Raw genomic sequence first — 16,263 nt, forward strand, 5'->3', positions numbered from 1 at the left:
TGGCACCGCCACCTAGGTCAATGCAGTATGTTTAAGTCTGTTCATTTAGACGGGATCCGTCAGTCTCGAAGAGCAGCGTGGAGTCACGTCGGACCAATGAGGGCAGCCTGCCCTCATTGGTCCAACAGTCTACAAGTCAATATTTTTTCGCCCCGTGGAGGAAAGATTCCTGATTAGGATCCACCATCCAAGTGAGAATAGATTGTCAGAAAGGACGAACTGAAGAGAAACCTCTGGCTTCTTTTAAACACAGTTCTAGCCAGCTGTGTGGGGGAACAATTATTCTGTCCAACCCCAAATTGTCGCATAGGAGGGAGGTTTCGTTTCCCCTCCTTCGCTCTTTCCTTTATCCAAAAGATTATCGCATGAAAAAGAAATCTCCAGACTGAGTGTATACCCATTTTAGTCTTGATAAAGATGGACCTATAAATGATTTCTCCATCGAAATGCGTCAACGCTAAATTTCTGTACATAATCTGCTTGGGGAACATCGGTGTCTGAGAAGCATTAACAGTGACTGCTCCAGGCTGTGTTCTAGTATACAAATCCATACCAGATGTGTAATGTGTTAAGACTGATGTGTTAGGTCTAACTTTTGTCTGTACACTCGCTATTCACTTTTCATGCGTTAGGATATATTTTTATGAAATGGGAATCGAATCCTCTCCTGTTTTTAATTGTGTATTTATGTGCTGTGTTTTTAATCTGAGAAGATTTTGTATCAGGTTTAATAAACTGTGTTTTACATTTAAAAAAAAAAATTTTGGGTTATATAATTTTCCTTTGTACTTGGTGGCTCTATCGAGATTTAAAAACGCGGTGAATGGGGCGTGAACCAAATAAATGAGTAGTAAGGTGATGTGAATTCTGCATGTGTGTATAGGTTCCCAAGGGATTTCTTATCCTTTCACTGTATCAGTGCCCTAATCCCTTTTGGTGCTAAAGGGGCCCCTCTTATCTACTGCACGTTCTCTGTAGTAAACATGGTCATTGGCTGCGTTTAGTTGCAGCAACTGAACCTTTCAGCTAAACTGCGCTGGACTGTTAGGTTTTGGGCTCAGAAATGTAGCTATAATGTTGATGGCAGTGGTAACCAATGTTTGTGGGTTTTTGGAGCTCTGACAGACATTTTCAAGTTTTTCTTAAATTTCTGAATCTTAAATCTTGAAAGCTCATATATTTTGTTCTAATGACTTATTTTTCATCTTTGCAGGTGACTCAGAGCCATCTTGCTACATTTGCACCACATGTAATGATGAGTTCACCAGCGCCTGGTTCTTACTTCATCACGCTCAGAATGTCCACCGTTTACAGATCTACTTAAGTGCAGATGATGACAGTAGCCCACTTGTGAAACAAATAGATGACTGTGCTTATCGAGGGACCAGTCTACTGCCACAGCCCTGTGACTTGTCAGATCGCAGGAGATCGAGCACCACCAATAGTGTCAAAGAATCCCCCCAGACACCCAGAGAGCGATTTGAGGTCCGCTGCCACTCCAGCTTGATGCCTGCCTTTAAATTTCCGGAGGAAAACCTCTCAGAAAATGCCCATCGTTTTCATTTTGACAGTAATCCGATTGCAGTGTACCGTGGTAATCAGGAGAAAACATTCATCCCATTTCAAGCTACCTCCGTACAAGAGGAAGCCTTAAACTTTTCCACTAAGCTCCGGGAGCTGGCAGGGAATTCCTTCCCCCATAGTCCAGGTCTCACTTGCCAAGCACAAGCACATTCACCATTCCTCCAAGTACATCCAGGAACCCTGAGTGAAGATGAGGCTATGGATTTGAAGAGAAGATCCTGTGAATTTTGTGGCAAGACCTTCAAGTCCCTGAGCAATCTGGTGGTGCACCGCCGCAGCCACACAGGAGAGAAACCGTACCAGTGCAGGTTCTGTGACCATGCTTGCACTCAGTCCAGCAAGTTAAAGCGCCACATGAAAGTTCACCGACTCAAAGAAACTATGTCCATCGGTGATGACTACAATGAGGACACTGACCTAGAAAGGCTAGAGAATGGTCCTCAGGAGGATGAGGAGGAGGAGGAAGAAGGATACGAGGAAATGGATGACAATGGAAAGTCAGACATGGACAATCAAAAACCCGGCAAAGAAGAGCTTCAGAACCAGGGTGACCAGGATAGCCTTCAGGACCCTCCCATGTGTATCAGCTTCATCCTCAGTGAAAAGTACTCAAAAAATAAGAAGCCAGTGAATGAGTCCGAGACTGGAATGGGAATGGGGACCCCTTACCAGCAGGATAAAGCACCTGAGAATGCGCGACGACCAGTGCTCTTTACAAATTCGCCAGGCTTTTATCATTCTAAGGAGAGCACTATGGAGCACAAAGCACAAGATGGAGATGCAGTCACTGGTAGCATCCGAGCTCCTGAGTTTAGTCTTCCGAAGAGATTGCATCCATCTCCAGAGAATCTTCTCTCTTATATCAAGAAAAGAGTGAAGTTAGAGCATGATTCTGAGCCCCTTCTCCCACTGCTGCCACCAGCACTCCATACTTTCTACTCTCAATGGTTCGCCAACTGTTCAGACTCTCAGAACCTTGTGAAAGAACTCTTCCCAGGCTATAGAGAGGTGCGTCCCCCTTTTTTCAACAACTCCTCTGAAAGTTCATTTGATCCTGGCAACTCTCAAGCAGTCCCAGGAGATGACAGCTCGGAGGAAGCCCTGTCTTCAGAGAGTGGCATTGCCAGTGGAAATTGCACCCCAAAACAGAACGGCTTTGATCGGGGTGGCTCCAAGCGTAGCGACACTTGCGAATACTGTGGCAAGGTCTTCCGCAACAGCAGCAACTTGACAGTGCACCGTCGCAGCCACACTGGAGAGCGGCCTTACCACTGCCAACTGTGCAATTATGCTTGTGCGCAGAGCAGCAAGCTAACGCGGCACATGAAGACACACCTACAGGATGGCAAGCCAGCCTTCCAGTGTGAAAAGTGCAACATCCCCTTCAGCGTGTTCAGCACCTTGGAGAAACACATGAAGAAGTATCATGGTGCCACACTCTCCTGCACTGAGCTCAGCAGAGCCAATGACATGGACTAGACGCCAAGTACTTTCAGTGTGCAGAAACCCGATGTACACCTTTTGGTTTTATAAATACAAATATATGTACTTGCACTGATTTTATAACAAACGCTCCAACTTCTGTGTTTTTTATGAACCCTTGACTATGTGGTGGAAAAATGCTGGGACGTAGGCAGCTCCTATTTTATCTGTAGCGACTGGGTTCTCCAGCAATAGTCGATGTGGAGACCTGTGGGTGGCACTTCTTGGTTCTGTGATTGTTCTCACATGTTTCTCAGCCCAAAAGTTCATTACAAGTTTTTTTGTTCTTTAAACCGACTGTGCCATTTTATTTATTACAAAAATGTCAACATACTATGGGTTTCATTGCAGAAAATGAACAGAACATTTTGAATAGGAAACAGGAGTGTCCACAAAGATGCTAAATGCGGTGTAGTTGCGAGGTCTCTAGCCTTGCCAATGCTTTCTTTCAACCTCTCCTTCAGTGCTTCAAGGCCAATGCAGGAGACATTGGCTTCTTTGGATTGAGCGGAGCACACTGGGTAGGCTTGGTGGCCCTTACCTGACTTTCAGGTCTGTGCTGCTGTGTTTGTGTATCTTTTTCCCATAACGCAGTTATTTTCTTACTTCGCCAATGCCTCTTATTAATGTCAATTGCCAAGTATAACCCTCCCTTCGAAAAAAATATTTTCCTCCAGTTTATAAAGGTATAGGCTTTCAGAATGGACTATAGCGACCTGAGAGGCGATTCCTCTGAGCAGCCTAAGGTAACCAGGTGTACGCCTGGCCTCCCAGTGCCTAACCTCTCCATGCCCTTCTTTGCACTAATTCGCCTGTTGTTGGAATATTCCTGTCTCAAATCTCCTGAAGGTATTGATATGGTTTTAGGTTTATATTTGTCAAATGCATTGACTGAGCAATCTTGTGTCTGAGCCGCTAGCCATCGACCCTCCACTCAACAGACACACCAGTGCTGTCATTTTTTCCTCATTTTCCCCCTCATAGATGTGTACATGACATTCCCACCTAATTGTCCTTGTGTCTGTGACAAGAGGAGTTCCTCCAAACCTCTTAACAGTGGAGTTCAAATACTAAATGGCCTGTGCACAAACAATATGGAAGGGTCTGGGTCGTGTTTTCTAGCTTCCGTTGTTTCCATACTTTGTTAATTCGTGAACAGTTCTATATATTTTTGGGAGGAAGTCTGGAACAAGATACTCTACACTTTCTACGACTTGTAGCAAAAAATAGCCTAATCTGGGTGTCTTTGGAGGACCTGCTCCTTTATATGACCCAGGAATAGTCCACCAAACTTATATCCAGGTGTGCCTTGTTTTGATATCTTTTGTCAGCAGCAGCAATTGGCTAGTCACTGGCATGTCTCGCCCATTTACAGCTAGTAATGCTCCTGCTGTCGTTCATTGTTTTAGGTTGCTTGCTTAGCATTGGTTATCCTGTCTCTTTCTTATCCTCTTAGAGATTTGGGGAGAGGATGTAGCCTTACAGCTAGAGCAGTCGACCTCAAAGCTGGGGACCCAGGTTTGAGTCTCAGCAACGATGCTCAACATCCTGTGATTCTGGGCAAATCACTTAATCTCCCCTTACCTAACAAAAAAAATTAATGTGTCCATCTGTAACGAAACTGGTGCTCATGTACAGTGCTCTGATACCTGATATCTACAGGTCTAGTTCACGCTATATAAAACTCCCCCCCCAAAAAAAAGATTTGTGCTTTCCAGGTTCATCTGTATTTCTCTCCTAGGCCACCATCTTATCGCCCTGAAGGACAGATTCAGTCCAGAGATGAGGTTCTAAACTCCCACAGGGTTGACCAATATCAAATTATCCATGTTTGTTAGAGTACCTCCTTATACTCGTCCACTGAGATGTTGGTGTCTCTGTCACAGAAAAACAAAGATGTCCAAAATTTCCACATTTTGCTGTATCATGTCTTGGTAAATGGTCAATCTGCTGTTAAACAAAGGGCAGTCTTGTTTTCACTGATGATAGCAGTCTTGGGGTTTTATTTGTATCCAAAATCCAGGACATGCAGTCTTTCAGAATTTGAATTAGAAATTTAAACTTTGCCTGCTAGGCTCATAACCATGCTTTTATTCCTACTCCAGCAAAGGGACCGAAATATAGGAGGTGGAGTGCCGTGCTTCACTGTAAATATCCAACATTGACATCTTCCTTGCAAAATTGATGATGGTATACCAGCAAATTACGTTGAACTGTGTAGTAGTCAATCATTCACCTGGAAGGAGCACACATTGCACCTCAAAATTGTTTATTTCTAATCCTGATGGAATCTGGCTAGAATCAAGTGTCTTCTAGGGAATATCAGTTTGCAGGTTGATATTTCCAGTGACCCATTGACATAGCAGCTGCCCGTTCAAAAACCCAGTCACAGTTAAAGATTTACACTGCTGCTTTAAGAAGATTGATCTTTCTTTTTCTGGTATGCCCAAACTATTATCCTTGTACTACAGTTCCCACTTCAGGTCCAGGACAGCTCGGCATTTCAATTGATGGAAAAAGTGAGACTCTACCAAAACAGAAGGTTCGAGGCATGTGGGCTGCTAAATTCATATCTGATGCATAGATCGCCGCCTAGTGTTGGGTCCGGATGATTGCACATTGTTGTCCTGGAAGAGTCTTCGAAGTATCACGAGATAGGTGGCTCCTCCCCTGGACTACAGTGCGCATGGGCATCGGCTCCATCCCCAGATAGTTTTTTTCCGCCATTGGGTTCGGATGTGATTTCGACGGCTCCCTGTCTGAATCGAAAAACCTTCCTTCTCAAGGCCAAAAGGCCTTCGGTATTCGCGTCGGTATTGTGTGCGAACGGTCCCGAGCATCGTCTGACTCTTCCGGTCAGTTTTCAGCGGAGTGGTTTACCCTTCGCGCATCGAGGCCCTGTACTCGCAGCAAGACCCCGACGGCTTCATCATGGAACGGAGCCCGTTCAAGCGCTGCCCCGTGTGTGGGTCCAAATACCCACACATCGACGTGCATCCAGTTTGTAATAGGTGTCTTTCGCCGGACCACGACGAAGACAACTGCATGGCCTGCTCCAAATTTAGGTCGAAGAAGACGCTCAAGCATCGGCGCGCGGCACGACTTGAGGCCTTCCAGGCAGCCCCGGCACCCGACGACATATTCGACGACCCCGCAGAAGAAGGCCACGGCCATCAACTTCAGATCTCACCACCATCGACGGAGGTCGAGGCGGATCCAGAGGAATACATCGACGGACAGAGCCAAGACCTTGAATACGTCGAGGAGGTAGGGGATGACGAAGAAGTCTATGGGGCCGCGGAAGATAGCTCAGAGGACGAGCTATGCCCCGAACGTACTCGATTCAGGCTCCGGTCACGGGATCGCCACTCGGCCTTACCCTCGACCCTGCACCGATATCCCCAGCCCCGCCTTCGGGCCCGGCTACGGATACACCGGAGGAGCCACCGTTGCGCGTATCGAAACAGAAACCGCAACTACTGTTGTCGACGGCGCCTAAAATGGCCGACATCACGCCAAAAACGAAACCGAAACCTTCGGTCTCCACGGCTCCGAAGATGGCCGCCGACTCAGTAAAAGCGAAACCGAAACTTACGGCTTCCGCAACATCTAAAATGGCCGACGTCCAAGCCAGCAAAGCCGACTCCGTCTTCAACTCCGTCCGCTTCCAGCCACACGAAGTCCAAGAAGACTGTTGACGCATCGGCGCCACAAACGGTGGCTAAGGACAAGTCCTCAAAGAAGGTCGTCCATCCCGCCTCGGCGCCTACGGCCCAGGATCCGACGACCGGAGCCGCTACTCATCGGCACAAGGATGCCGGGTCGGCATCGCCGGCGTCGGCGCCTACACCGACTGCAAAGCAGCGTCCCGTGGGAGGCCAAGAATCGTCGGTGCCCACTTCTGCTACGCCGAAGGCCTCCGAAGCAGACAAACATGAAGCATCGGTTACCAAACCCTCGGCTTCTTTTACAAAACAGGTCACCGACTCCCTCAAAAGGATTCGGGAGAAGGCACAGACGTCAACGTCTACCGCATCATCGGATCCGACACCGTTGTCCATACCGGCGAAGTCGTCCTACAAGCTTCTCTACGTCCTGCCACCAAAGGTGGCGCCCAAAGCGTTTGTGGCCAAGACGGTGTCGAAGAACACCGACACGTCGGAATATTCGACGCCCAGTCCCACTTTGCAGCGGCCAAAGGCGTCAGGGGACAATTTAGAGCATTACATCGATGCCAACACAGGGAAATTGACACTTTATCATAGAAAGATCACTTCCCAACCTTTAGAAGCGTTTGTTATTCCACTGAAAAAGAAAAAACAAGCACAGGACATACCTCCACTTGTTGAACCTCTTCAGCCTCCGCCAAGGAGGAGTCCAACACCTTCCCCCCACCACTCAGGGGGTGAGGATGATGAACAGGATGACCAGTATAATTTTCCTACTGACACTGACCCTGATGTACACCAGGACCCATATGATGACGCTGGGGACCAGGACAGCCATCAAATAGTACATGACCCTCAGGTTTTTGGAACACGTACATCACCTACTGAGGACTCAGCAGCATTCACTGCTTTAATAGAACGGGCAGCTGCAACTCATAATGTAGACATGCACTCTGACCCGGTGGAGGAGGATTTCCTGTTTGACACCTTTTCTGTCTCCGAAAGAACAGTCAAAACACTCCCCATGCTGAAGGGTGTCCTTAAACATGCACCAGAGATCTTTAAGGAACCAACAAGGGCAAGAGTGGTAAACCCACGTATTGAGAAGAAATACAGGCCAGCACCTGGAGACCCTGCTTATATTCGGGGACAGTTGCCTTTGGACTCATTGGTTGTCGCAAACGCCCGCAAACGGGCCAACTCCCAAACAACGGATGAAGCTCCTCCCCCGGACAAAGAGTTGAAAGTGCTTGAGGCTTCTGGCAAGCGGGTGGCTGCGCAGGCTGCCAATGTATGGCGTATAGCAAATACACAAGCACTACTGGCGCGTTACGATAGGGCGCATTACGACACCCTAGAACAGCTCCTTCAACATCTACCTGATGAGTATAAAGAAGCAGGCGAAATGCTCATTCAAGAGGGGAAGCTTATATCAAATGCTGCCATTAAGTGTGCACTTGATGTCGCGGACACAGCAGCTAGGGGTATTAACACTAGCGTCATGCTGAGGCGCCAAGCCTGGCTTCGTATATCTGGGTTTAAGCAGGACATCCAGACTACGATCCTCAACCAGCCAGTCAATCCTGACAGACTGTTTGGCCCTGATGTAGACACCACACTTGAAAAAATTAAGAAAGACAACGAGACTGCTAAGTCCATGGGGGCTCTCCAATCACAACAGTTCAGAGGCAACACTTTTCGTCGCTCAGGTGCACGTGGTAGTACCAGAGGACACTTGGGACAACAAACACAATTCGCAAAAGGTGGTGCGCAATCCTCGTACCCCAAACAGGGTAGAGGGGGTTACCGAGGTAACAATGCCAAGGGCAGGGGCAGAGGAAACAACAGCTCACGTTCCTCTGCCACCACCAAACAGTGACTCCCTGTCGCTGCCCCCCGACCATCCAACACCTGTCGGGGGAAGACTACAGCAGTTCCTGCCAGTCTGGTCGTCCATCACCACAGACAGGTGGGTGAGAAAACTAATCCAGTACGGTTATTGCTTGGAGTTGACATCCACTCCTCCCAACATCCCCCCAAGACAACGTCCTATGTCGGCAGAGCACTTGCACTTATTGCAGCAGGAAGTGCTAGTTATGCTGCAAAAAGGAGCAATCGAACTCGTGCCAGTGGAGGAGGAAGGAACAGGGGTCTACTCCCTGTACTTCCTCATCCCAAAGAAGGACGGATCGCTCAGACCCATTCTAGATCTGCGCCCCCTCAACATGTACATACTGTCAGAACATTTTCACATGTTGACACTGCAACAAATCCTTCCCCTTCTAAACCAAGGGGATTTCCTGGCAACCTTGGACCTCAAGGATGCTTACTTCCACATCCCACTCCACCCATCCCACAGAAAATACCTCAGGTTCACCATTCTCAACAAGCACTATCAGTTCAAAGTCCTACCCTTCGGGGTGACTACTGCCCCCAGAGTGTTTACGAAGTGTCTAGCGACAGTGGCGGCGCACCTCAGGAGACAAAACATACATGTCTATCCGTACCTCGACGACTGGCTCGTTCAAGCAAAGTCGGAAAGACAGTGCGCCTCACACATGTCCCACACTATTCACCTCCTTCACAGCCTGGGGTTCTCGCTAAACTACCCGAAGTCGCACCTTCAGCCAGCCCATGTGCAGCAGTACCTAGGCGCGACCATAAACACCCTGACTGCTATGGCTCATCCAAACACAGTCAGAATCAACAACATTCAGTCGCTAATCCAGAGGTTCAGACCGCAACACTCCCTGTCAGCGAGAGTGTTCATGCAGTTGATAGGCATGATGGCCTCCTGCATCTTCATAGTCCCGCACGCAAGGTTGCACATGCGTCCCCTCCAAGAATGCTTGGCAAATCAATGGACACAGGCTCAAGGACAACTGACAGACCTAGTGTTGGTGACCGGTCGGGCATACAATTCTCTGCATTGGTGGAATCCACACAACCTTTGCAAGGGACGACCGTTCCAGGAGCCGGTGCCACAGATTGTCCTAACAACGGACGCATCTCTCCAAGGGTGGGGAGCGCATGTGCTCCACTACACAGTGCAGGGACTATGGTCAACCCATCAACAAAGGTTGCACATCAACTACCTGGAATTGATGGCAATCTTCATGGCGCTCAAGTCCTTCAAGGTGCATTTGTGCAACAAGGTCGTGTTGATCCGGACGGACAACATGACAGCCATGTACTACATCCAAAAGCAGGGCGGTACTCACTCACCACAGCTGTCTCATCTGGCTCAGAGCATGTGGAAGTGGGCCATTCAGAGGAACATCTTCCTCATGGCAGAACACCTCCCGGGCAAGGACAATCAGATGGCGGATCTGCTCAGCAGATACAGCCATCAAATGCACGAGTGGGAGATTCATCCATCAGTACTCCACCCGTACTTCCAGCAATGGGGTCATCCAGAGATAGACCTGTTTGCCACAAGGGAAAACGCAAAATGCCAAAGCTTTGCCGCCAGGTTCCCTCACCCAGAATCGCAAGGGAATGCGATATGGATGAACTGGTCAGGCAAATTTGCGTACGCTTTTCCCCCAGCGCCTCTCATTCCGCTGGTGGCAAAAAAGCTAAAGCAACACGCGATGACTCTCATCCTGGTTGCTCCAACATGGGCACGCCAACCATGGTACACCACGTTTCTGGAACTTTCCGTGGTACCGCATCAAAAGCTGCATCTCACACCCAGGCTCTTGACGCAGAACCATGGCGACATTCAGCATCCAGATCCGCAACAGCTCAATCTGGCGATCTGGCTCCTGAGGTCTTAGAATTTGGCTACCTCAACCTGCCTCCTGAATGCATGGACATCATCCGGGAGGCAAGGAAGCCCACGACCAGAGCTTGCTATGCAGCAAAATGGAAGAGGTTTGTCATTTACTGTACTAACAACAATATCAACCCGCTAGATGCATCCATCCCTAACATCATTTGCTATTTGTTACATCTTTACAAATGCAATCTAGCGTACGCTTCCATTCGGATACATCTATCCGCCATAGCGGCTTATCTCCAGAATAGGCAGCACCTCTCTGTTTTCAGGGTGCCTGCCATTAAAGCCTTCCTGGAGGGACTGAAGCGAGTCATTCCTCCAAGAACTCCACCAGCTCCAGTGTGGAACCTCAATGTTGTCCTCACTAGGCTGATGGGCCCACCTTTCGAGCCACTGCATTCTTGCGAAATTCAATTTCTGACGTGGAAAGTGGCTTTTCTCATTGCTATCACGTCGCTCAGACGTGTTAGCGAGCTGCAAGCGCTCACAATCCAAGAGCCCTTCATCCAAATACATTCTAACAGGGTAGTGCTCCGCACTAACCCCAAATTCCTTCCCAAGGTGGTGTCACAGTTTCATATCAACCAAACTATTGACCTGCCAGCATTCTTCCAAAACCCACAAACCGTGGCGGAAAGAATGCTTCATACACTAGACGTTAGGAGGGCGTTGATGTACTACATCGACAGGACTCAACCATTTCGAAAAACACAACAACTTTTTGTTGCCTTCTCACCACAGCACAAAGGCAACCCCATCTCCAAAGCAGGGATAGCCAGATGGATAGTTAAGTGCATTCAAATATGTTACCAAAAAGCTAAGCGCACTTTATCAATTCCCCCAAGAGCGCACTCCACACGCAAATTGGGGGCATCCATGGCATTCCTAGGGAACATTCCCTTAGAAGACATTTGTAGAGCAGCCACTTGGGCTACACCACACACGTTCACTAAACACTACTGTGTGGATGTGCATTCCAAACAGCAAGCAGCTGTAGGACAGGCTGTTCTCAAAACACTTTTTCAAGCTTCTGCAACTGGCACGGGCAACCGCCGTTAATGGAGGGACTGCTATGTATTCTATGCATCAGATATGAATTTAGCAGCCCACATGCCTCGAACTGAATATGCTACTTACCAGTATGCATCTGTTCTTGGCATGTAGGGCTGCTAACATTCATATTGCCCGCCCTCCTCCCCGGTGCCCGTAGCGGCTGCAGACACTCTCTTGCATTCATCATTAACATGGACATCATTTACACTATTTAACTCCTGGCTAAAAACAATCTGGGGATGGAGCCGATGCCCATGCGCACTGTAGTCCAGGGGAGGAGCCACCTATCTCGTGATACTTCGAAGACTCTTCCAGGACAACAATGTGCAATCATCCGGACCCAACACTAGGCGGCGATCTATGCATCAGATATGAATGTTAGCAGCCCTACATGCCAAGAACAGATGCATACTGGTAAGTAGCATATTCATTCTTGTACAGGAAGCCAATTACTGCTAAGACACATTCTTCTGTTGTAGCTACCTCGATTAGACTATTTGGAGCCCACAATGAATTTTGGGCCCAATGTACCAATATTGTGTCACAGCACAGATGCATTAGCACAGCATGCGCGATGTAAAACCCAAAGTTAAGTTTTACGCTGGAACCAGTGGCGGCTCCTGCGCTTAGGCAAAGGAGCGTCTCCCCACTGCTTAAGCTGCAAGCTGAATACAAAACTCAAAATGATAATGTTCAGTTTTTATCATTTTGCTTTTTGTAATCAGCTTGCAGTTTAAGGGGCAGGGCTGGGCTCCCCGCGCCTCTCAGGGAGGAGTGGTGGCAGCACCAAAGTGCACATGAAGCTTTGGCCGGCCGTCTCGGAACTGTCAAAGCGTCATGCACACTTTACATGTTCTCCACCCAGGCTGCACTACAGCCTGGGTGGAGAATATGACCAGCCTGCAGCCCCTGTCTGAGCACCGAACCACGGCGCTCAGACCAATCACAGTGCTGCTAAGGCAGCATTGTGATTGGTCAGGGGATTCTGGCAGGCTGTGTGCTTAACTTCCTGGTTCCAGGTTGCTCCAGAGAAGACGGAGGAGAGACGGCGGTCGGCGGTATGAAGGTAAGTGGTTTATCTGATAGAGACTTCTAGCTGCAGTTTCGTTACCTTTGAATTTCCAAGGCATCAGGCTGGATCTGGAAACTTTTGCTGCGCAATACCCCTTGTACGTGGCGTCGGGTGCCTCCATTCGGCTCTGCATGACCTCGTTCGCAACGGTAGCATCGGTTAGGACGTCGCGGTGCCTATATAGGCACCACAGACGCGCAGACGTCCGTTTGTTTCTTTCCACGCCAATTAAGCGCCGAACCGGGAAAAGCTACACCTCTGCTGCTTTTTGGTGGGCTTTTGCTCAACTTATGTTAACTTTTTTGGAATCCGACTTTGTTTGCGAGGGATGTCTTTGAGGAAGACCGGTTTCAAACCATGCAGGACTTGTTCTCGCATGATGTCGGTTAGCAATCCCCACCGCGTATGTCTTTGGTGTCTCAAGCACGACCACAGTACGAAGTCGTGTTCGGACTGTCAGGCGTTGGCTTCAAAGACCTTGAGGGAGTGAGCGATGAAGTTACTTGCGGCCAGGCAGTCGACACCGTCAAGCGAGACTTCAAGGAGGAGGTCACAAACACGTTCAAAAAAGAGGGGGTCGTGGGACCGCTCCCGGAGCTCAAAGTCCGCTTTCTCCCTTTCGAGGTCCTCGGGACACTCTTGGAAGAGGCACAAGAAGAAGTCCAAGTGGACTTCGTCTTCACCTCAACTGATGTCTGTCATCAAGAGAAGTAAGGAGCACTGACGCTCTAGGCCCCGTTTCGTGGAGCGGGAGCCAGAGTCGCCTTGGTGCCCCTCCCTTTCCAGGAGCCGGAGCGACTCTCGCTCAAATTAAAGAGTTTTACGAGGCCATGCGCTGCGTATTTGAGTGAAACGACCCCGCTGGCGAGCTAACGGACCCCAGTGGGTTAGTCTGCTCCAGCCACGACACCGGTGGGGCTTCCGAGATCCAATTCGACGCAGGTTGTGCCAACATGACCTTCCTCGGCGTTGAACCCAAAGTCGGTGCCTGTAACATCGCCGATGCCCGTTCGTGGCGCAAGCCCCATCCTCCTCCCCGATGACACCGAGCCGGAACGGCGTCAATCAACTCTGATTCCGACGTCAACAGAACCCAGAGGTTCTATGTTGTCACCTGAGCACTTTGAAGATATGCTAGGCTCAGGAGAAGAATGGGAGGGGTCTGGAGTCCCTCTTGAGAACCAGGATGTCTCTGAGAAGAATTTGAACTGGTATGAGGAACTTGGGGAGACCAGTGGTCTGGATACTTCCACAGATACTGGCATGCTCTCTCCACCTAAGATGGCTTCGAAGGAGGGAGCGTCCTTTGCCATGGTGGTAACGAGGGCAGGCGAGGTCCTCGGACTAGAGCTGCCCTCGGTGCAGGTCAGGACTAATCTCCTGACTGAGGCTTCCACGTCCGAACTCCGGTTGGCCTTTAATGAGGCACTTATGGATGTCCTTCTAGGAACTTGGTCCAAACCTACATAGGAGCTGTGAATAGGAAGATTGTACGCTGCCATCGCCCAGCTCCGGGCAACCCAAAGTTTCTCAGTCAACACCCCACCCCAGAGGGTTTGGTGGTGCAGGCCTCTACGTCCCAAAGCGCATTTCCTTCCGCCCCTCCAGATATGAAATCCAAGAGGCTGGATTAACTTGAGAAGAAGATGTTTTCTTCCTCCAGCCTGGCATTGCGGTTTGTGAGTACTACATGCTTATTGGGCCGTTTCTCCCATTCCCTTTGGGAGATGGTTGCGCAAGTGCTGCCACAAGTCTGGGTGAAGACCCGGGCTGTGCTCTCCCAAGCTGACAAGGACGGGAGGGATGCAGCAAAATTGGGCCATATGGTGTGGGTTAGATCTGACCCATTCAATGGGCAGATCGATTCCAACGGCGGTAGCCCTGAGACGCCACGCCTGGCTTCGTACTACTTGCTTCTCGGGTGATGTCCAAGCCAATTTGATGGACATGCCTTTTTGGGGGAAAAGGCAGACTCCCCCCTGGCCAGGTTCAAGGACTCTCATGCTACGGCCAGATCCTTTGGCCTTTCCTCCACCCCTCATGGCCAGTCTTACTTTCGACCCTTTAGTGGCAACGGAAGAGGTTTCCAACCACATCACCGCCCCGCACAGACTGCCAAAGCCATGTGAGGACGTGGACGGCGGTGCATTCCGATCTCGGAATTGAAGCCAGAAGTCTTCTACCACACTGCCCCCAGCAGCCGCAGTCTCCAAGCACTCCTAGACGGATTCTGCAGGACCATACTACTCCAGTTGGTGAAAGAATTCGTCATCACCTCCCCCACTGGAGATCCATAACATCGGGCAAGTGGGTCTTACAGATCGTCTATGAGGGCTATTCTGTACCTTTCCTTTCTTTTCCTCCTACAATTCTGCCAAGTCAGGACAGGCTGACTGAGGATCATTTAAAATTGCTCCAAGAGGAAGTTACTGCTCTCTTGTCCAAGGGAGCTATAGAAAGGGTCCCATGTTCAGAAGTAGGCAGTGGCTGTTATTCCCGCTACTTTCTGATTCCAAAGAAGAACAAGGGACTACGGCCTATTTTTGATCTTCGGCCGTCAAGCTCTCCCTCGAAAAGGAGAAATTCAAAATGCTCACTCTGGCTCAGGTCTTGTCTGCCCTAAACCAAGAAGACTGGATGGTAGCGTTGGACCTGCAGGATGCGTATTTTCATATTCCCATCCTGCCGGGACCCAGGCGTTACCTGCAGTTCAAGGTAGGCCGCGAGCACTTTCCATTTACTGTGCTCTCCTTCAGCCTAACCAGTGCCCCTCGAGTGTTCACCAAGGTAATGGCGGTGGTCACAGCATATCTCTGCAGGTTAGGGGTGTCAGTCTTCCCCTATCTCGACTACTGGCTATTGAAGGTGTCATCATCCTAGTCACTCGTCTCCAACCTTCAGGCTTCGGCGTACTTCTTCCATTCATCGGAGCTGTTCTGGACACAGTGCAGTTTCGGCTTTATCCTCCCGAGCAGCGAGTCCAGGATATTCAGGGTATGATTCCGATATTTCAGCCTCTATCCTGGATTTTGGTGAGACTGACTCTGAGGCTGTTGGGTCTCATGGCCTCCTGCATCCTTTTGGTAAGACACGCAAGATGGCGTATGCGGGCGCTGCAGTGGGACTTGAAGTTTCAATGGACACAGCATCGCGAAAATCTCAACGACATCAGATCTCGGAAGGAACTGCTAAAGATCTGCAGTGGTGGCTAACAAATCGCTAAGGGATCAATGGCAGACCCCACTTCCTTTCCCAGCTGGATCCCCCAGTTGTGACGGATGCGTCACTTCTGGGATGGGTCGGCCATCTGAGAGAGGTGGAGATCAGGGGACACTGGTCTCCAGCGGAGTCGGAGTTCTGCATAAATGTATTGGTTGGCATTGATAGCGTTTCTTCCCTCTGTCAAGGGTAAGTTAGTGCAGTTGTTCATGGACAACACCACCGCCATGTGGTACTGCAACAGGTAGGGTATGGTCTTTGACCCTTTGTCGAGAGGCCTTGCGTCTCTGGACACAGCTGGAACAGCATAGAGATAGAGTAACCCAGGTGGTTCAACACCTGGCCGGTTCTCCGAATGCTAGTGCCGACGAACTCAGCTGGGCGTCTCCAGTCAGAGGTGGCGC

General features: G+C 49.5%; 1 protein-coding gene across 5 annotated transcripts in view; it reads left to right on the top strand.

Annotated features, from left to right (window-relative positions):
* Positions 1–3,359, top strand: part of LOC144781889 (B-cell lymphoma/leukemia 11B-like) — a 66,968-nt gene extending 63,609 nt beyond the window's left edge. For all 5 annotated transcript variants that reach the window (XM_078660942.1, XM_078660943.1, XM_078660946.1 and 2 more), the window contains exon 3: positions 1,214–3,359. In XM_078660942.1, coding sequence (XP_078517068.1) covers positions 1,214–3,063 — 1,850 coding nt within the window. In that variant the 3' untranslated portion in view covers positions 3,064–3,359. The remainder of the gene's footprint in view (positions 1–1,213) is intronic.
* The last annotated feature ends 12,904 nt before the right edge of the window (positions 3,360–16,263 follow it).

This window comes from Lissotriton helveticus, chromosome 9, assembly GCF_964261635.1.
Source record: "Lissotriton helveticus chromosome 9, aLisHel1.1, whole genome shotgun sequence".
NCBI lineage: Eukaryota > Metazoa > Chordata > Amphibia > Caudata > Salamandridae > Lissotriton > Lissotriton helveticus.